At 34.6% G+C, this 22,874-nt stretch overlaps 2 protein-coding genes across 2 annotated transcripts in view; one reads left to right on the top strand and one right to left on the bottom strand.

The window, feature by feature from the left end:
- The window catches only part of 128up (GTP-binding protein 128up), a 55,207-nt gene that overhangs the window by 12,482 nt on the left and 19,851 nt on the right, over nucleotides 1-22,874 (top strand). The window contains exons 2-6 of the mRNA XM_089103515.1: nucleotides 3,894-4,059; nucleotides 5,781-5,911; nucleotides 7,199-7,438; nucleotides 12,460-12,542; nucleotides 20,851-20,936. Of these exons, the coding sequence (XP_088959641.1) occupies nucleotides 3,894-4,059; nucleotides 5,781-5,911; nucleotides 7,199-7,438; nucleotides 12,460-12,542; nucleotides 20,851-20,936 (706 nt within the window). The remainder of the gene's footprint in view (nucleotides 1-3,893; nucleotides 4,060-5,780; nucleotides 5,912-7,198; nucleotides 7,439-12,459; nucleotides 12,543-20,850; nucleotides 20,937-22,874) is intronic.
- Nucleotides 14,329-19,083, bottom strand: LOC148942025 (uncharacterized). The gene is made up of 2 exons (XM_089103516.1): nucleotides 18,428-19,083; nucleotides 14,329-14,694 (listed from the first exon to the last, which is right to left on the bottom strand). The coding sequence occupies exons 1-2, from the start codon at nucleotides 18,815-18,817 to the stop codon at nucleotides 14,338-14,340; spliced, it is 747 nt and encodes a 248-aa protein (XP_088959642.1). The 5' UTR covers nucleotides 18,818-19,083; the 3' UTR covers nucleotides 14,329-14,337.

Here is a 22,874-nt window from a genome sequence, read left to right as displayed (position 1 = left end):
ATGTGCCCAAGGACTTTGCTTAAGGTTCATCACATGACTCATTTCAACAAGTTGTGCATTCTCACAAGTTGTGAAATATGTACCTAATGGGTTTGGGTTTTATATTCCTGCATGGCAAAATAAGCCTCAGGTGTATAGTAATCCAACTCTAAATTTTCTATTGACCAATATTGATGGAAATAAAATTTAGTTTAAATGCTGCAACTAAATTTCTTGTTCACTAACTTATCAAAATGTGCTGTTCTGTTATAGTTTAAGTGCAGAGTCTGATTCTTTTTTTGTCTTATGTCCAATGTAAAGTGCAGCTGTAATAGAACTCATTGGAGGGGAGAAAGGAGGGAGTTCTTCTGTAATCTTGTCATTTGTCCATCTAATAGAGCAATTTGTTATTACTCAATTAAACGTGATTGTAAGTAGAAGCTAGTGCTCTGCACTGATGACTCCTTGCTTTTGAACCAATTGACAAAGAAAATTTACTGCCAGATCTTGCAAGAATTCACAGTGGAGCAATCAGTTGCTCCTCAAGTTTGATGTCAGGGTCACTATCCTCACTAAACTGTTTACAGTTTTTTTAAGCAGCACAAGATTTTTTGTTTGTGTCAGTTAATATCTTTTATGGATTAAAAAAACTTACTGAAAAAGAATTTTCAAAGTAAAGTAAAGAGTCATATTAGTCATATTATAATTCAATTTTAAATGTCTAGAAATTACTATCAAAGAATAAATGAAACCGAAAATGAATAGAAATTAAATTAAATAGTCACATCAAAATAACCATAATAGATACTGTTATGTATGGATGATTTTATCCTAGAATATGTAAAAATTAAATGAATCCTAAAGCCAAATGTAAAACAAACAGATGCTCAGCTACTGTCCCAAATTTTACAAATAAGAGCTCAATAGGGACAAATCCATTTATTTGACAGTAAAACAACAACAAAAATCTCTGGATATTTTGGTCACATATATTGGTTTATCTGCTGATGACAGCCACTGTATATATGACCAAAATATCCAGAGATTTTTGTTGTTGTTTCACTGTCAAATAAAGCGATTTGTCCCTATTGAATGGTTATTTCTATATCATGGGAAGGCAGTGTGATCTTCAAAAATAGCTATGCCCCAAATCCTTCTTTCCTAACAATAAACCTTCTGAAGTCTATTGCATCATTTGCATTTTATTGAAAACTATGTGTATCTTGAACAATGTGCTTCAGTTTTTCAAAACATTGATGAAAATTAAAAATCCCCTCCCCCCTTAGAAGTAAACCTTCGAAAGTCTATTGCATCGTTTGCATTTTATTGAAAACTATGTGTATCTTGAACAATGTGGTTCAGTTTTTCAAAACATTGATGAAAATTAAAAATCCACTCCCCTCTTAGAAGTAAACCTTCTAAAGTCTATTGCATCATTTGCATTTTATTGAAAACTATGTGTATCTTGAACAATGTGCTTCAGTTTTTCAAAACATTGATGAAAATTAAAAATCCCCTCCCCCCTTAGAAGTAAACCTTCTAAAGTCTATTGCATCATTTTCATTTTATTGAAAACTATGTGTATCTTGAACAATGTGCTTCAGTTTTTCAAAACATTGATGAAAATTAAAAATCCCCTCCCCCCTTAGAAGTAAACCTTCAAAAGTCTATTGCATCATTTGCATTTTATTGAAAACTATGTGTATCTTGAACAATGTGCTTCAGTTTTTCAAAACATTGATGAAAATTAAAAATCCCCTCCCCTTAGAAGTAAACCTTCTAAAGTCTATTGCATCATTTGCATTTTATTGAAAACTATGTGTATCTTGAACAATGTGCTTCAGTTTTTCAAAACATTGATGAAAATTAAAAATCCACTCCCCTCTTAGAAGTAAACCTTCAAAAGTCTATTGCATCATTTGCATTTAATTGAAAACTTTGTGTATCTTGAACACTGTGCTTCAGTTTTTCAAAACATTGATGAAAATTAAAAATCCACTCCCCTCTTAGAAGTAAACCTTCTAAAGTCTCGTGCCTCATTTGCATTTTATTGAAAACTATGTGTATCTTGAACAATGTGCTTCAGTTTTTCAAAACATTGATGAAAATTAAAAATCCCCTCCCCCCTTAGAAGTAAACCTTCAAAAGTCTATTGCATCATTTGCATTTTATTGAAAACTATGTGTATCTTGAACAATGTGCTTCAGTTTTTCAAAACATTGATGAAAATTAAAAATCCCCTCCCCCCTTAGAAGTAAACCTTCTAAAGTCTATTGCATCATTTGCATTTAATTGAAAACTATGTGTATCTTGGACAGTGTACTTCAATTTTCCAAAACATCAATGGAAAATTAAAAATAAAATAATCATAAAAAGAATTGATGATGTGTTTCAATTTTGTTCAAAATCACCATCTACATTTCCTGAAAGTGACACCTTGACATGCTAAGCCTTTTTGGAGACCAAAGATAAAAACGTCCCCATTTCCCAGTAACAAACCCTATGATAAGCAATGTGCAATTTGCATGCCTTACAACCCTTGACCCAGAGTTGTCTTTTAGTGGCGGAGGGGGGTGTCATGTTGTCTCCTCTAGCATAGCAGTTTGACCTTTAGACTATTTTGAACAAAATGGCTATCTCAATGTTTTGATCACATGCCTTTGGGGGTAGGGCAGCTAAAAAAGTGTGGGAGAGGTTGGTTGTCCTCCAATCACTTTCAACTCTTCAAAAAAGGCGTTAAAACTTTTAATTTTTTATTATTTCCGTCACATTGTGTTAGAAAATAGCTAGAACAGAAAACTTGAAGAAATTAATATTAAAGTTCAGTTAGCAGAAAAAAACATTGTGTTTGCAATTTGTTAGCAAGGAAAAAAAAACTTGGTGAAGAAAAAAGTTTTATTAAAATTAGTTAAGAGAAAAGAAATGTTGTGTTAGAAATTAATTAGCAAGAATTCACACTTAAAGCTCTGTATCTAAATCCCTTTAGTAGTACATCCTTCAAATAGGTCACAATATTGCATTCAAAAGCATGACAAAAGGGTATGTGCCAAAGGACTCTGCTTAAGGCTTGTCACATGATTCATTTTAACAAGTTTTTTGTTCTCACCAGTTGTGAAATATGCACCTAATCGGTTTTGGTTTTAGATTCCTGCATGGGAAAATAAGCCTTAGGTGTGTAATGATCCAGTTAAAATGGTACAACTAAATTTCTTGTTCATTAACTTATCAAAATATGCTATTCTGTTATAGTTTAAGTGCAGAGTCTGATTTTTTTTTTGGTCTTATATCCAATGTGAAGTGCAGTTGTAATAGAACTCACAGGAAGGGAGAAGGGAGGGAGATCTTATGTAATCTTGTCATTTGTCCATCTAATAGAGCAATTTGTTGTTCCTCAGCTAAACTTGATTGTAAATAGAAGCTAGTGTCCTTTTTTGTTGCTTGTAGTTCTATATCCAATATGAACTCTTTGTGTGTGCATGTGGGGGGGGGGGGTGTCCTTAAATCCATGTCATCAGAAGTATAACAGAAGGGAATCTTGACTTTGAGCCAGCCAAGCTTGGTGGAAAGTAAGAGTAGGATAATTGTTCTTGTTTTGTCTTTTGAGGTACAAATCTTATCCCACTTTAACAGGGGGATAGTAATAGTGTAATAGAATATAACCCTTCTTGTAATAGTGTCCTATGCCTCAATGGGTCTCCAGGATTTGAGGACAGTAGAGATCCTCTTTATTTCCACTCCTCCCTCTTTTCAGTTAAAATGAAGAATTGTCACCTTAAATTGTATTTTTTTTTTATTTGTTCAGTCTCCTCATGGAATTTCTGACTAATACCATCTCCTTTCAAAGAAATGGATCATTATATAGGCTACCAACGGATTTTGCTCCTTTGTGTTTAATTTAATTGAACTTTTTGCAGATGGCTCGAACTCAAAAAAATAAGGCAACATCCCAACACTTGGGTCTTTTAAAAGCTAAATTGGCAAAATTACGAAGAGAACTACTTACCCCCAAAGGAGGTGGAGGAGGTACTGGTGAAGGTTTTGATGTTGCTAAAACTGGAGATGCCAGAATAGGCTTTGTTGGTAAGTAATCATTTCTCTATCTCCTTTGTCTCTTTGAAATGTCTTTATTTTGAAAAACAATTATTGCTCATTTATTTAATTATTTTAAATAGAGATGTCTGAATTATTTTAATTATTAATTATTAATTATCTAATTATTAAATAGAGATGTCTTATCATTTTATTGGTGGAGTTTATTTGTGAAAATTAAGCTATCATTCAAAAGGGGCAACATTTTCAAATCCTAGGTGTTTAATTTTGGTTTGTCCACTTTGCATGAAAGGAATAGTTGTAGAAACTTCAAAGCAGGCTCATTCAATTGCAAATTGAATTTTATAGTGCCATTTTTTAAAGTTGAAAACATTGGAGGGCAACTGGCCCCTTCCCTAGCCTTTTTTTGCTACCTGTCCCTATAACTTCCAAAGATTTATTTTTTATGTGTCACTTCTGATGGAAGGGTTGTCATAGACACTAGAGAGGGGTTTATTTGACTGGAAATTGTACTTTCTAATATCCTTTGTAAAGCCCAATTGTGATTTGGTGGCAATCATTCTCCCTTTCATGGGTTTTTTGCAACCTGGTTTCCCATAAGTCCAAATGATATTGAATACCAATTTATTTGGATTCAGTTGTTAACCCTTAATTATTGTTGCTAGACCAATATTCCCTGGGTTTTACAAGGTTTAAATCTGGAAATAACACAGGTTGTCAACATGGCTACATGGATTGCTTGATTAAAACCAAAAGACATAATGCGTGAAAGTTTTCAAATTATCTGGTATGGCTTGGGGGATAATTTTAAAAATTTCAGGTAGTTTGTATGCGTGCGTGCGGGGGGGGGGGCTATCGGAAATAAATTTTGGCTTGGGGAAGGGGAGACATAGATCAAAAGACACTATGTCTATCCTGGTCATTGAAATAACAAATGTTGGGAGCAACTTGAGGATACAGTTTAAAGTTTTAGATGGTGTGGGTGACCCCTTACGTACAGTTTGTTACCACAAACTGTTTAAAAAGCAGGAATCCAACTAACATGAGGGTGCAAGACGAGTGGAGGTCACTCTGTATAACCTGAGAAATAATAGTTGGATGGAAGGGTACGAAACAAAAGCTTTAAGCTATAGTGGTTCGGAATTGAGTTTAGCTTCGTTATAAGAAAATGTAATGAATGGAATGAGCAAAGCTGAACAAAAAGGCTTTTTTCGTATTTTCGCGACCTGCTCTTATTCTGGTATAAATTCTGCTCAAGAAAATCGTCTGATTTTTTTACTTGTATTTTGCAGGGATTGTATTTGGACTAGGTGAATATGCTATTACAGAACATGCGGAAACTTTTTAATTTAGCTTTCCCTGGAGCTGAACTTTTTCATTTTATTATAGGGCGAATTTTTCGGAAGACTCGTTCAAATTTTTGACAAAAAGTATTTTAGTCACTTCAGGATGAATTTTACAGAAAATTGGTTCTAATTTGTGACTAGAAAATTTCCAAGTAAATGGACTTATAAGACAAAAAAAAACGTTCTTAAGTCCAATTTTTGAGCTTTTTTGTTTGGGGGGGGGGGGTTCTTTACCAGTGCTAGACAGGATGTTAGTTTCTTCTTTGTGGCAGTATGTTTATCTTTTTTCAGTAAAGGATGAACATTTTATGCTTAAACTGTAAATATTTTAGAAATAAGAGAAACTGATCTAAGTCTGTAAAATGGAAATCAGTGGCATAAGTCATTAATTATTTGTTCTTTCAGGATTTCCGTCTGTAGGAAAATCAACATTGTTAACAAATTTGGCAGGTGTCTATTCAGAAGTTGCATCATACGAATTTACCACACTCACTACTGTCCCTGGGTGTATTCGCTATAAAGGTGCTAAGATTCAGGTAATTACTTTTTCTAACTCCTGGGGTGACGTTTGGGTGACGAAAAGACGCGTTCAAATTAGGTTTCTAGAAGCTTTTAGTTATGTAAATTTCCTTTTATTGTTAAGCCTATATATTTAATATATATTTAGAATCTGCAATACTAGTGGAATCACTATAGAAAAAAGGTTGAAATAAAAATTCATTTTCTTGTTGAAGTTTTGAAAATTTAAGGCATTATAAATAATCTTTCCTGTATTGTTTTTTTTTTTTTTTTTTTTTTTTTTTTTTTTTTTTTTTTTTCATTTCGGACCAACAGAAATGGCAAAATACCAGGTAGAATAACTTTTTTAGCAAAAGACGACAAGTCCTTGGCTCAGCCACCCTCATCCCAAAAATGTGAAAGAATATACAATTGAAAGAAATGTGTGAAATGAAATAAAAAGACCAACTCATAAAAAATAGCATTAGGGTGTTTCTCCAGCCATGTCTTTACGTTAAGAAGGCAATATTGTTACCCATGGACACGAAAGAGCATAAGAAACTGGTATAGAATAAAAATTCAAAGGCTGGATAATGGGTAAGTTGAGACTATTAATCTGTATTTTGTATAGAATTACCAAATTATATGTATAAAATATAGTATTTATATATAATATAGAATTGCATTTCTGTAAATAATAATTGGTCAGAGTTCTTTTCTTGTCGAAAATGGTTTTAACTAACAATTCAGTATGTTCAAAATAGGCTTTGGTCAGTTTGAGAAATCTTTGCAAATGAAGTAGGATATATGCCTTTAAGCTGGCATTGGTGGAAAAGTTTGGGGCTCTTCATCTTCCCCTACATTTTCATGGGCCTGAAAAGATACGTCTCTAGCAGTTTGAGCAGATGAACTATTTAAGGGACCTAGCAAATATGTCTAGAAATTTTGGTTTGGGATATACTCCAAAACAATTTTAGGTTAAAATTGCCCTTTAGGGGCAGTTCATCGTCTGTCCAATACAGTGGAGTCAATTAAGGAATTTACCCCCCCCCCTCAAAATTTTGAAAAATAACTTTTTCAAACTTTTATTTAAAAAAAAAAACTAAAAAAAATAGCTGAGTTTCCCCTTCTCCCCTTAATTTTTGTAAAGGGGTGCCATTGGCTCAAAAAGTGAACGATCACAGTTCCCGAAAGTAAAAGATTTGTGGTGTTCATAAAAAAGTTAAATTGTGCTGGGGATTTGTTTCTGATACTTGCGCAAGTCTCCCCTCTTGCGAGTTTTCTATACCCTTTTTTGATTTTTCAGTTTTTCTTTTTCTTTTTAGCTTCTTGATTTACCGGGTATTATCGAAGGTGCAAAAGATGGTAAGGGACGTGGTCGCCAAGTGATCGCTGTGGCCCGAACATGCAGTCTAATTTTCATAGTCTTGGATGTCTTGAAGCCTTTACATCACAAGAAGATTTTAGAGCGAGAACTGGAAGGCTTTGGCATTAGACTTAATAAACAACCTCCAAATATTGGTTTTAGAAAGAAAGATAAAGGTGGTGTTAACCTAACGTGTGTTGTAAGTTTGTTTTCTAATTGAAATGGATTTCCTGTAAAAACTAAAAACTACGATAACCGTTGATTTTTAATTCAAAATCAAGTAGTTACGAGTGTTATGTAGAAAATGGTTAATTGTAGAAAATGCCAAGACGGGTAGTCCAAGTGAGTGAGAGGCAAGTCTGGCATAGGGCCTTTTTAGGATTGTATAAAAATGATATCATTTCACTTGTTGATAGATAAGTCTATCATCCATCCGTCCATGCGTCCTTCCTAGGGCAGAACTAAGGTAGATAGTCATAGAACTAAGGGATGAAAGATTGGATTATTTGGGTTGACGCGTGACGGACAATGTCCACTGGACTTGTATGCAAAATTTCGGATTGAATTTGCCTGGACTCACAGGCGAACAAGTGAACCGAAGCCTAATAGGTTTGACCGCTTGTAGTCTAAAGGTGGAATAATTCAAAATCAAGTAGTTACGGGCATCAAGCCATTGCTAATTGTAGAAAAAGCCAAGACAGATAGTCCAAGTGAGTGAGAGGCAAATGTAGCATAAGCCCATTTTAAGATTTTATAAAAATGATGTCATGTATAAAAAAAAGAATGAATTTTGTTCTCGTGTTTCCTGTGTTTTTTGTGTTATCGTGATAAAATTTAGTTCAAAAACCTATATTTTTTTTTTTGGTTTTGAAATTAGTTCAAAAACGAAAAACCTATAAATTCTACGGTTTCTCATCCATTCGTAGAATAAAGAAAAATATCGTGAAATATTAAAAAAAGAATATCAGAGAAATTAAATTTCATAGATAAATGGGTGAATTCAATATTGCCGGTTGGAGAGGGGCTCACTATACTTTTGTGTTCAAAAAGAGTGGCGTTGAAAGTAGTAGAGTCGGCTTCTGAGATCCCTGTACGTAATGTGACGCCAATAAACCTCTTCACTGTGATTTTGCTTCCATCTGAGTTCCAAAGTTATGAAACAGGCTCAATGACAAGTATCCAACAGACAAGTATCCGCAAATAGCAACTGAGCTTTTTTATTTAATTAGACAAACAAATTTTAGCATCCATCTGATTTTTAGATATTATTGAGAAAAAAATGGATCCTTAAAATTGTATATAATTGTAAAATATGTGTAAAATTGTTACAATATGTAAACAAGACTGTGGAGTTGGAATGAAGAATAAAAAGCTAATGGGATTTTACTTGAGTAACAGCAATTAGTAATCATGAGTTATGTTTCTAGCCTCCTAGTATATTATGATCTAAGCTGTCTGTAAATGAGGTACATGTAATGAGGTAACGTAACCAAGCATTGTTTTTATCTATCTCAAATTTACATTGACTAAAAAGGTTTGAGAAAAAATAAATTCAAACGCCAGTTATTTGAATTCTCATTAGTAATTACCAAATCCTGGATGCCTAACGAGTGTCACATATTTCTGTACTTCCGCTTAAGTGTGGCAAAATGATAATCCTTGTTTTGTTTACAGCTCAGAGGATTCAAAATTTATATTCTTGAGAGGGGGGGAGGGGGCGTCACTTGTAATTTTTACTTATTTCTATTAGGAAGGATCTTTTTTACTATGCAACAAAAAATAACAATTTTGATAATCATGTTAGACTGTGATTAGATTATTTTCTATTGGGAAGTAAATTATAGTAATTGTGAGTAGCCACATGTGAGTAGCTGCTAGTTTTCAAAGCAATGGTTGCTGTATATGTGATATTTGAAGAGAAGGCCCAAATTAAGCTAAATTTGAGCCAAATTGACGGGAGATTGTCCTTTGAAGTGTACTTTTTTTTATAATATACTCAATAAATTTAGAAAGTGATCGTAAGTCATCTCACAAGGTCCATGAGGTCTATGAATTCAACATAAATCAAGCGAAAGTACAGGTAGATAGAAAAAAGTAGTGCGTGTACCCACCACAAGGAGCTCTTGATAGCATCTACTCTGATTTGAAAATGTTCCTAATTAGTGGTTTGTGAACAATAATTTGATTATGTTTGAATACAGCAGAAGCTATACGAGCATTCGAAGAGTCGTTTGAGCACCACAAGCGGGCTTGTACATGGGTTGTCGAACCCCCCCCCCCCCCAATTTTACATCTAGAAATAAGTGGTTTGTTGAGACCCTAATATCCACATCTTTGTGGGTATTGGCTTTTCTTAACTCTTAGTATGTAGGACATGAAACCCTTCAAAGAAGCTGTATGAATGTAATATAATCATTTTAGCTATTATTTCCTATAATTTATCTGGTGTTTCAGAAGGACGACAAGCCCCTAACGTGACAGGATGTAGGTTGGTCGCCCCCCATACCCAATTTAGGTTAAGGTGAGATTAAACAATTTTCAAAATTTTGATTTACGTGTGGGGTGAACCCCTAAGAATACAGATGGTTTGAAGAAGATGGGATGGAGGAGGAGATCTCCCAGTATGTTGGGTGCTTTTCCACTTGGCGCTTTCGTATACCCTGGTTTAGTTCTAATAAAATACGAGCTTTTTATTTGAGCCTAGTAAATTTGTGGATGTCTAACCAAACTTTTCAAAATTTCATGTGAAACTGCTCCTGCAACCAGGTAAAAATAAACGTTTTGACTGCTAAGCATAATCTAATTTTAATATAACCTAGGAAACCATATTTGTAAATTAAAGTCATTGCTGCCGCATACAGCTCAGATGAAAAGACGCATACGTCTGCAAATACAAATCCATGTGGTTTTCCTATTGCTGGTATTTGGGGCGCCCGGATACTGAAGGTCCCTACACAAAAAGGCAGGGCATAGGGTGTCAGCTCTCCCCCCACCCCTAGAATGCCCTAGATGTAAAATAAAAAACTGTAATATTTATTGACACTTGGAGGAAAGATGATGATTCAAGAATTTCGTTTTCAACCCAACTTTTACTTTTTGCAGGTAAAATACCTGACTTAGCTTTTTGTATTCTTAGCAAAGATATCTAAAAATATAGTTCATTTTCCTTTCCTCTATTGCCAGCTTATTCATTATGTCTAGGTTTAGTAAATGTTCATTCGTAATTACAATGTGAGTCTCCGTAGTTAAATTATTCATATCATTTTTCCTTGAAGAGAAAGTGGAGGAATGTTGGAAAGGAATATGGGGGTTGTTTATTGACACTTAGTTTTCTTCCTTTTTGGAGGAAGGAGGCACCTTTTGGTCATTGGATACTCTTTTTTATTATAGGTGTGTTTTTTATCTCTGGTCATAGTTCTCTGTTCTCAGTTCTCTGGTTTGACAAAAAAGATGTTTTCTTCGCTGTTCTCAGTTCTCTGGTTTGACAAAAAAGATGTTTTTCTTCGCTGTTCTCAGTTCTCTGGTTTGACAAAAAAAAATGTTTTTCTTCGCTGTTCTCAGTTATCTGGTTTGACAAAAAAATGTTTTTCTTCGCTGTTCTCAGTTCTCTGATACGCCAGAGAACTGAGATCGAAAACGGAAATTAAGGAAGATGAGGCGTAAAATTTAAAAGCGTCATCCTAGCCTATCTCATTATGGTCCTATATCCAAATTATCCCTAAAATGTCTGCTTGGCTTCAATGCCAATGCCATTAACCAATGCCCATGACGACTAATAAGGGAACATTCATCAACTTACTGACGGTGGAATTAAATAAAGGTTAGTAAATGTTTCTGAACATCCACTGACTTCCAGTCCTTAAGGTAAAATTCTCATCAAGTGGCCTAAAAAATAGTTGTAGACATGTGCTAATAAGAACTAATTGCTTAATTGAGCTAGAGCATAGACTATAAAAGCAAAAATAGTAAATAGCAACACTTATCTATTTCTTTGCTACAGTTTTTATTTCTAGCAACCGAATTTTTCTATCTTAACAGAGACCGAACTGACTTCAGAAGCCAGTTTCTCTGGTGGATTCTCTTCGCCAGAGAACTGTGAAGAAAAACGCTCACAGTTCCCTGTTCTCAGTTCGCCGGCTAACTAAAACATCAAATAAGACGAACTGAGAACTGAGACACCACCGGAGATCGAAAATGCACCTAATTAAAAGCAGTAACGCATTTATATATTTGTGTTTATAATATTTTATAAAGTCAACTTGAAGGTTTTTATACTTCAGTGTAGTCCAACACATCAATTATATAACAGTTGAAATTCTCAAGCTGGCATAGGAAATTTTTTTAAATCGTGAAGGGTGATGAAAATACCTATAGAAGAGTAAGTAGTCGGTACAAAATTCTGTCTTTTGTGTATAAAAAAAGTTGTGTATATTTTTTTGTTATTACGACTATTTAATTACTTTGTTTCTATCATTTCAAACTTATAGCGATCGAAGACTAACACTTTTAGCTTTGTGTTTTCGAAATAATTTGTATAATTCTTATTACATTTAGAAAAAGAAAGGGTTAATTTTAGAAAAAGATGATTGTTCAATTGATATTTGAAAAACACAAAAAACATTGTAATTTGAATATATAGATTTTCCCTGAAGAATAAAACAAACAAGGCTACTTAATAAATGCAAGTTCTTTTTACAAAATTCTAAGTGAGCACTAATTACTTTTTTTTGTTCTGGAAGTTCACTAGAGGCTATTCTAGATTACAGAAAGAACAAACTGAGTATAACCTTTATGTAATCAAACCTTTGGCAGCGTTTATTGCAGTTACTTTAAACAAATTTTATAGTTGATGTAATCTGCAATATTTAGTGCCTTGATACAGAAGCTCAATCAATGTGGAAAAAGTATTTTCAAAACTCCTCCATTGAGAAGAATGGAGATGGTTCCTGTTAAGATAGTTTGAGACTGGCTGTGGAGTCATATTTTATAAGCTATAACCGACTCCCAGACATTTTCAATATACCGACTCCACATCCCTGTTTTAAACCATTACTTTACTCGATTTTATAAGTTATAACTGACTCTGACTATTCAGCAAAAATTTACTAAAATTCTTGTTCCGACTCCACAGCCCTTTGTTCATTACTCATACTTTCAAATTGTTCTCTAACCATTTTTGAAAAGATCTTGAAATGCTTAATTCCTTTTCCAAATTTTTAGGTACCCCAAAGCGAATTGGATATAGATATAGTAAAGTCAATTTTGTCTGAGTACAGAATGCATAATGCTGATGTTTCTTTAAGGTCTGTAGTATTCTCATATTTTTTTTCTTTTCCGTAAATCTAGATGGCGGTATATTTCTCTTCCTTTCCCTCACTTCATTTACCTTCTATTCCTCTATAAGCTTTAGAAAACACTAAAAGGTGTGAAATTTTAATGTGTAATTTTTTGTTGTTATAGGTAACTTCGCCTTCCCCCCTCCCTCAGGGTTTTGGCAAAATTACGGCGTGGTACAGGCTTGTACCAAGGGATCTTCTGGGTTGAGAATTAAAAAAGAAGTTCCAAAGACTGGTGGATTATATGAAAGTATAAAAAATTATCGGAAAAAAACTTTAGGTTTCAGGGAGAGAGTCTGAACTAGTATGACCATAGTAAGTAGAAACAGTGATAGATTTGTAATTAATTGGAAATTACATTCCTACTGTAGCCCAATACCTGGGTTTACTGACATTTAAACACAAGAAAACGCCAAAACTTACAATTTTGTTTTAAGTAACAAAGAACTGTTTTGGCATGTATATCGTTTGAAATAGTCAGCCTTGAGGTTAGGCCTACTGCCGTTTTTTAGCTTTTTTTGTAGTGTGATTTGAAAGTTTAGAGATAAGTTTGTTATGAAAGCGTAGAGAAACAACAAAAATCCAATGAATATTTTGCCCGTATATAACAAGGCGTCTTCAGCGTAAACAAAAAAAAGAAACTAGAAATTAAAAAATATATAAAACTAAAATAGAGTAACATAAAATATAATATACAATTATTTACATTTATAATTTGCATATCTTGTATTAGGTATGATAGGCCGCTTAACCGCAATAACATATTTAGAGAGGATGAATACATACTCTTCAAAATAGACATTGCTATTAATGAAGTATTTAATAATACTAATTAATGAATTAATGTTTTATTTTTTATTAATTAATTACTTTTAATTATATTATTATTGTTAATAAAAATTAATAACAATATTAATTATTAATTAATGAAAAAATAATACGAAAATACCAATAATTGAAAATAATAAACTAGTAAAAATAAAATTGTTTCTCTATAGATGTAGAGCGGAATAACAGTCAGAGATGATCAAATTCTTTGTGGGAATAGCTAGTGATAACATGCATGTAGAATTCATTTTAGATATGAAGTTGCTGTTGCTCGCAGCTGTAGCTCTGCATATCTACGCAGCTACCAGCCTTAGGCTATATTGGTGAATATTCAATGATGTAGGATGGCGAAGATCTAGGTGTCTCTGGCTGCTCGAATGGACTATTGTCATGGGATATTTTAAGAGTTGGATCTCTGCTAAAAGCACCACTTTCAGTGTAGGGTCTGGCGACTTCGTTAAAAAACTATAGGATTTTGAAAAAAAAATCTGATGTTTGATTATTAATCTACAATGCAACAAGATTAATTTCCTTATACACGATAACTAATCAGCATTTATATTTTCAATAACTATAAGTCAAAATCCATTCTGCACAAAGTAGACTTTGAAATTGTGACTCGTTAAGGGGGATAGTTGACTAACCTGATGAGACCTACTAGGGAGAAAACTCTGCTCTCATAATCCTTCCCTGCATTTCAAGGTGCCGGAGAACTTAGCTATGTAGCAATTTTAGGTTAAAGCCACCAAAAGCTAGATGGCGATTTACCTGTTTGACATTAGCGCCAGTTTCCACTCCTTCAAAACCGTTTGTAGTATTGCAGTTGCTGCTTAAGAGAATTTTGTGTTGAAAAAAAGACAACTTTGGGTCTAAGCAAAGCTCAAGTATCTGTTATAGGGTCTTTAATAAATAAATAGTTGTAAAAAAACAAAAATTAAATGTCAAAACACAAGTATTGACTGCACTTCTCCTTCCGTATCATATCTGCAGTGAAGGCTCTGTACAGATCATCAAATGGCGGTGGTGCAAATGCTCCTAGGGTCTTTATTCTCCCCTCCATTCCCTTCAACCCTGGGAATATCTTCCCCAGAAGACAAAGGAGTTTCATATGACATTGGTTATGGGACATAAACGTGCCCAAGCTTGAAGCGGCGGTTGCCACCATGGTCTCTAGGTCAAATTGGGGCATAAGTGGGTGACGAAATCTGGTGAACTCCTGGGTTTGTGGCAATGCTAGTGGTAAGTCGATCTTTGAAACGCCTGTTGGCTGATCACTTGTTTCTGCTCTTGCCTATGGAAAGTAATGAATATAAGCTATTTTGTTTGATTTTATTTGCTTGTTTTCTGATAAACACATCTCTTTTCGAACTACTAAAGGGGCCCCCGAGTTTCTTCTTTTCTATAGTTTTCGGTCCACTTGTTTTGACCAAGCTAATTATCTATTTAAAATATCAAGGAATCTAATTGTTTAAATTAATAAAGCAACAGATTATTTATAGTTTTTACTAAATTATATAAAAATCATATAACATATACAACTGTATTAAATTTACTAAATTATAAAAAAAATACTAAAAATAACTATAATAAAGTAAAAAAAATATATATCTTAAAAATTGGCAAAACTAAGTTTTTGGTAATAGCCGGTGCCAAGAGACGTAAGTGAAAAATCAGAAAAATATAAGGTAAAAATATATGGCACAAAACACCTTAAGAAAGTCTAGCTTTCCTTTAAAGGCGTACCTGTCTTCGGGAATCAACATATTGTTAATTCTTGAATTTTTACGGAAAAATTGTTGTCAAATCTGGCTAATTAGTTTTGCTTATTTCCACGATTCTGATGAAAATGTGATACTTCGTTAAAAACTTCATAATGTCGAATCAACCAGGGAAATATTAGAAAATCGCAGTTTTCAAGCATGAATGGGTCCAAATGTCAAAAATTATTTTATTTTTGATGCCCCTAGTACTTCAAAAGTAAATGGGCACTAAATCCTGGATGTTTATATGGCTGTTCACTAGCCTTGGGAGAGGATTTAAAAAGAAAGCTAGGGAACGAACCATAGGTGCCTTTGTTAGTGGCGTAGGGGGTCATAAAAACTAGACAGCCCATGTAGACATTTAAATTTCGTGGTTGCGTTGTTTAGTTTGTTTTTTTAATGTGCAAGAAAAAAAAGGTACTAGGATTTGAAACACAGTAAATTTAAGCCAAGTTTATTAATATCGGTCAATGCCTATAAGCCAAGCATTTGGCAGGGAAGATTTTATGACAAAGTTAATTGGGTTCTGGGAAGCAGGCAGGATTTTTACGACCTAAGTTAGGTATTCATAAACAATAAGTAGAAACAACAGGGAATTTTTTTTTATACAAGACAGTGGAACGCAACTTTTAAATGAATATTTTGACCCTATATCCAAGGGCCGTCCTCAGCAAAACAAACAAAGAGAAAAAAAACAATATAAAAGAAACTTACATTAAAATTATGATCATTAAAACTGAAAAAAAAAAATTTATTTTAAAACAGCCCTAATATCATTACTTCAAGGAAGTTCAACCAGGACCGGTACACCAAGCAAAGTGGAAAAAGAACAATTCATTCAAATGGAATAAAAACTTACAGAAAAGCTTTTAAAGCTAATTTCGCCTTCTTGGCAGCCTGTTTTTAAATTAAAAAAAAAAACTTTTTTCAGTTTTAATGATCGAATTTTAATGTAAGTTTCTTTTATATTGTTTATTTTCTCTCTTTGTTTGTTTTGCTGAGGATGGCCCTTGGATATAGGGTTGAAATATTCATATAAAATTTCAGTTCCACTGTCTTGTATATAAAAAAAAATTCCCTATTGTTTCTACTTATTGTTTATGATGGAAAGGCAGTGTGGTCTTTGTCGCTATTTAAGTTAGGTATTATCTTCAATATTTGAAATGTTAACCTCAACATGAGGTTTTGGATTCTATGACCAAACGAATTATTTGAAATTCATAAGTTTGCATAAATTACTCCAATCAAAAGCATATAGCTGTTGGGGTTCCACCCCTGTTTCTTTTCTTTTCAGATAAATGACCTGTTTTCGTTCCGTAATTACATTTGCTTAGATTCGCCTATAGTATAATTTTCAATGACAATTTAAAAGTCTCGTTGCTAAGCTATAGTTGTTTTGTAGTAAGCACAGTTCATATAATTATCCAGTAAGCTTATCGCAGATCATTTCTGGTCTTCGTTCTCGGTGCGAACAAAAAGCTCCTCCCACTTATTTCTGCATTAGCGGGAATGCGGGTTAGTCTGTTTCCGATTGTTTCCAACAAAGTGCATTATTCGTAATAGCGGGTTTCCACTTGTTTCCGATTAGATCACAGTCTGACTTGTCTACCCATGAAAAGATCTGATGCCGCTTATGTTTCTACCTGCAACGTTCTCCGGAGCACTAGCACCCCGGTCCGGGTTTTTATAATGGGTGAGATAGGGAATGATCATACTGGATAATTATATGAACTGTGGTAGTAAGTAAGCTTTGAACTAAATTCCATTTTGGACTTCCTGGTTTGAGTCATTGAATAATAAAGCTAAGAAAGTAGAATTGGTTTTGAATGGGGATTGAGGGGATTGGCTGGGCCAAGCGGAGGTCCACCCCTATGCAAAGTTGTGTACAGAATATTATTTTGAGTTAGTCTGCATTTGGACCCCGTTCGGGGAAGCATATTTTTTGGTATTATAAGTGACCGTTGGAAGAATACAAGTAAGGTATTTTCTACAAACTGTCTACTAATTTTCCCGGAACCCACGCAGGGTAGGAATAGAGTTACGAGATACCGTCATTATTATATTGACAGGGGGCTTTGTTACCTCTAAGGAGAGAGTTAGAGATTTTCAGTGGTAACCCAGGGCGGCTTTAGAAAGTGGCCATTTGACCACTCGATCACGTTATCATACCCTGGGACAGGGTATACTGTAAATAGGGTAGTACCAAACCCGATATTTGCAGAACCGGTGTGGTAGACGCGGGCATCACATTATAATTTGGGGCCGGGGCTTTCCCCTCCAATAAGTAGTGACACCCGTACATTCCCACGCCAATACTGGTGGCATTGTAGCTTACCACTATAACACTGGTGGCATCGTGGCCTACCGGTATAATATTGGTGGCTATCAATCCGAACAATAGCCCTTTAAATTCTACGAAGAATAATAGCTGAGCCAAAAAGAACTAACAGAATTTTAGCTGCGTCTTTAATTTCTTACCTTTAATATAGACATAGTTTTACAAAATTTATTTTGTTTCGTAAAATTAAGGTTTGAAACCATTAGTCTGCTTAGGTTTTTGTGGCAAAAAAAAAAAAACTGGACAAATGTGGCTTTTATAAAATCATAGGAAATTAGAAGAATGGGAATTGCAATTAATCTCACTTAACTGTGCACATTCTGGCTTTTTACGCGCGACAATGTTGCTGGTGCCTGTGTCAATGGCCGTTTTCAGTTGGAGAGTGTTTGCCGGGTTTGAACCCCCCCACCCAGATATTTTATCCGAGTCGTAACAAAAATGTGTTTAAGCGAAATTTGATTTTATTAAATTCGTTTTACAGCCATCCCCCGAACAAAAATCCTGGATACGGCCTTTTCTGTGCCACATCATCCTTTGGCTTATTTGAATTGATGGAACAGGTTATGTGAATCTTTCTAAATTATATTTCTAGTTGTCTAGGTATTACAAAATAATTTGTATTTGGTCGGATATGTTTCTGATTTTTGAGTCGTACCAAGTCAGCATTAAAGAGAAATCGTGGTTTCCTGCGAAAAGTTCTCATTTTCATTTGTACTAAATTGCTGGAAAAAGGGGGAGAGAGTTCAAACAACGTTATCTTTTACGAATATTTAGGGGGCCGGGAAATTTGTCGTTTTTTTTAAATCAATGAAAACAACCGGAAAAGTAGACCCCGTGCCCCCTAGATTGACGGTACTGAGCTCAAACATCATGTTTATTATGTTGAGTGGTTAGGCTGGTCTATATTGCTAGAAATATTCACTTACCGCGTCATCTTCCATCGAGGGTCGCCCAAAGAATGTATCCATGAGATAGTCAATTTCTTGCATAGTAATTGGCTCGTCCTCCTCGTGGCCATTTTGTGTATCCCTCTCTTCCTCCTTTTTTGCATTTTCAACGTGCTCCATTGGCGCTGGTGCCTTCACCACCGGTGCTTCGGTTGTGGTTGCAACAATTGTTTTGTTTACCGTTTGTTGTGCAGCCACTTGCTGTTGTGGCTGGTAATAGTGTGTTTGAGGGACCAGGGGAGTATACGGCTGTTGATAAAGATATCCAGTTGGGTAGTTTACAGGTGTTTGGAGTGGCATAAACACCCTCGCTGGCTGAGACATTGTAAAAGTCACAAATATAGAAAAGATATAAGTGATACTGATCATTGTTTTAGTTCCACTGAAACTCGTCAACTAAATGGAAGATTTTCATTGTTTTAGACTATATAAGCTTTTTTTTTATAGATAGTTCAGGATTTGGTTTTCAAATTTGACCTTATTTGATAGCTATCAACTGTAGTTAATTGGCTGATTGTCAGAATTTTATCGATGTCGAATTAACATTAATTACTGAAACAGTTTTGAGTTGTAATTTTGATATAGGACTGAGAGGAACTTAATGAATAAACATCTAATTTTTTAAAGTCAATGTGACCTGTTTTTGTAATAAAGAAAATTGCCTTGCTCAGGCAATGACTTAGGAAGGTGGGGGGCAGGGGTAGATCTAGGGGGTGCCCCCCCCCCCTAGCGTAGTCTAAAGTAGTGTAATTTACTTAATTAACTCAAGTTTGCGTTAATTAAGCTCGGTCATAGCGCAAGTTTATCGGATCAACCTATTTTGCGCCCCCCCCCTAAATTTTTTTATTAGATCAACCTATTTTGCCCGCCCTCCTAAAAAATCCTGGATCTGCCCCTGGTGGGGGGTGGGAAGAATGTCATAATTAGGTTTTTTCTTGAATTTCCAAAGACTTGTTTTGATTTTTTTTTTTTTTTTTTTTTTTTTTAAGAGCCTTCCTCTCCCTTCTTTTTAAAATGAATCATAGTGTAAATGCTTGTTCGGAAGAAGCACTCTGTGTAGAATCACTAGAATCCCCCTCTTACCAAAATGGATACAAAGATCAATGGGGTAGCTAGTGGAGGTGTAAGTCCCCCCTCTTCTTACAGTGAACTCGATCTTCTCTAGCAGAGATCGATCGATCGAAGGAAAAGTGTTAAAATGGTAATATAGATAATTAATTTTGTGTGGGTGGGGGGGGGGTCAGATTCCAATAAAATCGTATGAATTATAGGACAAATTTGTGATGTTAGAGTTTTTCGGTTATACTGTTGATGAGAGTATACTCTTCTTATAGCGAACTCGATCTTCTCTAGCAGAGATCAATCGATCGAAGGATTTTATAATTTGTAATTCCCATTTTATAATCCCTAAGGATTATCGATCAATCGAAAGAAAAATGTTAAAATGGTAATATAGATAATTAATTTTGTGTGGGGGGGGGCGTCAGATTCCAAAAAAAATCGTATGGATTATAGGAAAAATTTGTGATGTTAGTTTTTCGGGTATACTATTGATGAGAGGACCTTTTCTTATTTGTGTAGCAATAATTTTGTCCTAAAGAAGGGAGGAGGTTGAACAAAGTAACTAAATATTGATTCATTATTTGAAATTAGGCAAGCAATATCGTTTTTACAAACGTAAATGCGAAATTTACTTAAAAAACCTATGTAAAAAGTGTTTTACAAAACGTATATATAAATATCTACGTATAATAAAACAACGAAGAAACGTAGTTTAAGTATTACATTAATTAGATAATGTAATCACAGCCGTATATATGAGAGATAGTGAAATTTTAAAGTGATCCGCAGAAGTCTTTCTTTTCTAAGAAAATCTACCTTATCACCCCCTCCATTTCGATCTGTTTGCGCACTTTTGAGCCTTTATAATTGCTGTTTATTGGGGTTTATCCAGATTTCTATGTTTCAATAGCTAAGTTCAAATAGGGGATCTGGAGGAGGGGGCCTCAGGAACTTTTATAGAATTTTTGATTTTTAAAGTTTATCTTAAAGAATTTATATAACAATTTCCGGGGAATTGCAACCCAGGAAATATCCTAGCCAGTATATAACGGCACGCTAATCCTTCTTCAGTGTAAGAAGGCGGCAAAAATACCAAAAATGGCGAAAACAAAAGAAAAAATGCTTAAAGAGAAAAAAAAAAGAAATACTGAATAAAAAGATGAACTGAATATAAAAGTAAAGCCAACCTCAGCCAAACTGTCCACAGGTATCATAAAAAGTAAGGAAATTAAAAATGCTAACACCGTAATTCAGATTTTAAAGAAAAGCCACAAATAAAAGATGGAAAAGAAAGATGTCATTTTAAATGACTGTATGCATGATATTTTCATTATTTCTAGGTGTGATGCTACGATAGATGACCTGATTGATGTCATTGAAGGAAACAGAATTTATATACCATGCATTTATCTTTTAAACAAAATAGGTAAGGTCTTTGATGTCCAGTCGTGAGTTTTTTTTTCCTAATGTCTTAATGCTCCGAACAAAGTAATCTACATAGCATTTTCTGAAGGACAAGTGTGCTCAAGGTCCGTTTTTCATATAGGAAAAATGTTTTGTTTAAATTTGTTGTCTTTATATTGGACTGACAACAGAGCCTGTCGGACGAGTAAAAAAAAGTAGATGCTCTTTGTGAGGATCATAGACAAATTGCTTTACCCCTTCCCCCAACGCAGATTCCTCTTGAGTCCCCTCCCCTCTCAAAAATTTGGGAATTTTTAAACTTGATCCCCCAGCGCTTAGCTAAAAGATGGTAGACCTGACAAATCTGCCGTATCCAGGATTTTTTCCGGGGGTTTGACCCCCCCTCCCGAAATATTTGTCTGACTTGTAAAAACATAACAAAAATGAATATAGACAAATTTTTTTATGCGCTTTTGAAGTTTTTGTACCCCTCCCCCCCTAAAAATTCTGGATACGGCCCGGACTCGATGTGTAGGTTGGCTTCAGGTAGCCGTTTAATAACATCAAATGATTATTTTTTCAAATGAAAATTTTAGCAAGTGAAGACTTAAAAAGTTTCAGGTTAAGTAAAGTAAACTGCATTTTACAGTGTTTTTATCCTTAAGCGAGAAGCACTGATGAACGCTCGTACTTTCTTGAACAATTATAGTGTAGCAGCATTCATCTGCTTAATTGATAAATTGTCTCATATTGGTTAAATTAGTTTGTTTGTTTTTGTGTGTTGTCTAGCTTTCTCCAAAAATGAGTCATTTCTTATCTTTTTATCATTTTTGGCCTTTAATTTTTTGACGCCTTCGTAAAAGCTCACCTGAGGTTTCAGATTGTCAAAGATATCATTTATGTGTCATTTTTGGCGTTCAAGTTCAATCGCCTTTGGGAAACTTCATAAGAGCTTTTAGGCCTTGACCCGCTGGCTGGCGAAAATATCATACTTTTTTTATTATCGCCTTTCAGAATCTATTATTCCGAAACAGAATCTTGGAATTGGGATTGAAAAAGGTCCCCGTGCAAACTATCTATGATCGATCATTCGTTATACATAATGAAACGTGGGAAAGAAGAAGAAGAAATTATAATAATACAAGGGGACTTATTGCTCGGTGCTAGGCTTATTCCCCCCGGAAAATTCACCCAACATGCAGAATTGGGCAGCCGTAGAGAAAGCATGGCAAATAACAATCAGCATGACAAAATCAAGTAGTTGCGGGCATCAAGCCATGGCTAATTGTAGAAAAAGCCGAAACAGATAGTCCGGGTGAGAGGCAAATCTGGCATAAGCTCTTTTTAGGATGGTATAAAAATGATGTCATTTCACTTGTTGATAGATAAGTCTATCATCCATTCGTCCATACGTCATTCCTAGGGCAGAAGTAAGTTAGATAGTCATAAAACTAAGGGGATGGATGAAATAAAGAAAAGAAGGAATTTTGGAATATCCTGCCAATATTCAAAAATATAAGCAGAACATGTGGTGTAGAATTTCTTATTGTATTTATTTTATATTTTTATTTTAATTCTTGTTTCGTATTTCTTGGGGTTGAGTCTTCATAGCAATATAGTTTAGTATAAAGTTTAAAATTAGGACTGTGGGGGTAATAGCAACCCCGAAAGCAAGCTTATTAGACATTTCAGTGTTTAAACATAGAATTTGACGTGATATCCTACGAGTTGGTTGAGGGCCGGATAGCAGAAAAGGAACCGAGAGGGAGTCTGACTGCCCTCCAATAGCCTTTGGTCGTTAAAAAGGACACAAGAACTTTCAATTTTCAATCGAGTGATCCCCTTCCAAGTTTCTAAAATAGCCCCTTTCATTTTAAGTTGGTGAAGAAAAGGTTTCCGGCCCCCTTTTTAGGCTTCATTTTGAGGGTAAGTATTTATTGAAAAAAATTGGTGCTTTTTT

The sequence above is a fragment of the Artemia sp. Qi Xiang Cuo genome, chromosome 17, assembly GCF_049724085.1.
Source record: "Artemia sp. Qi Xiang Cuo chromosome 17, ASM4972408v1, whole genome shotgun sequence".
NCBI classification, from domain to species: Eukaryota; Metazoa; Arthropoda; class Branchiopoda; order Anostraca; family Artemiidae; genus Artemia; species Artemia sp. Qi Xiang Cuo.
The sequence above is the reverse complement of the archived record's forward strand: the minus strand, read 5'-3'. Positions and strand labels throughout refer to the sequence as shown.

Excerpts from the sequence above, each read along its gene's own strand:
- LOC148942025 (XM_089103516.1), bottom strand. The coding sequence starts at position 18,817 with ATGATCAGTATCACTTATATCTTTTCTATATTTGTGACTTTTACAATG. Across the intron at positions 14,695-18,427 it reads CCTCGATGGAAGATGACGCG|GCAAGAGCAGAAACAAGTGA; the intron begins GTAAGTGAATAT and ends TACTTTCCATAG.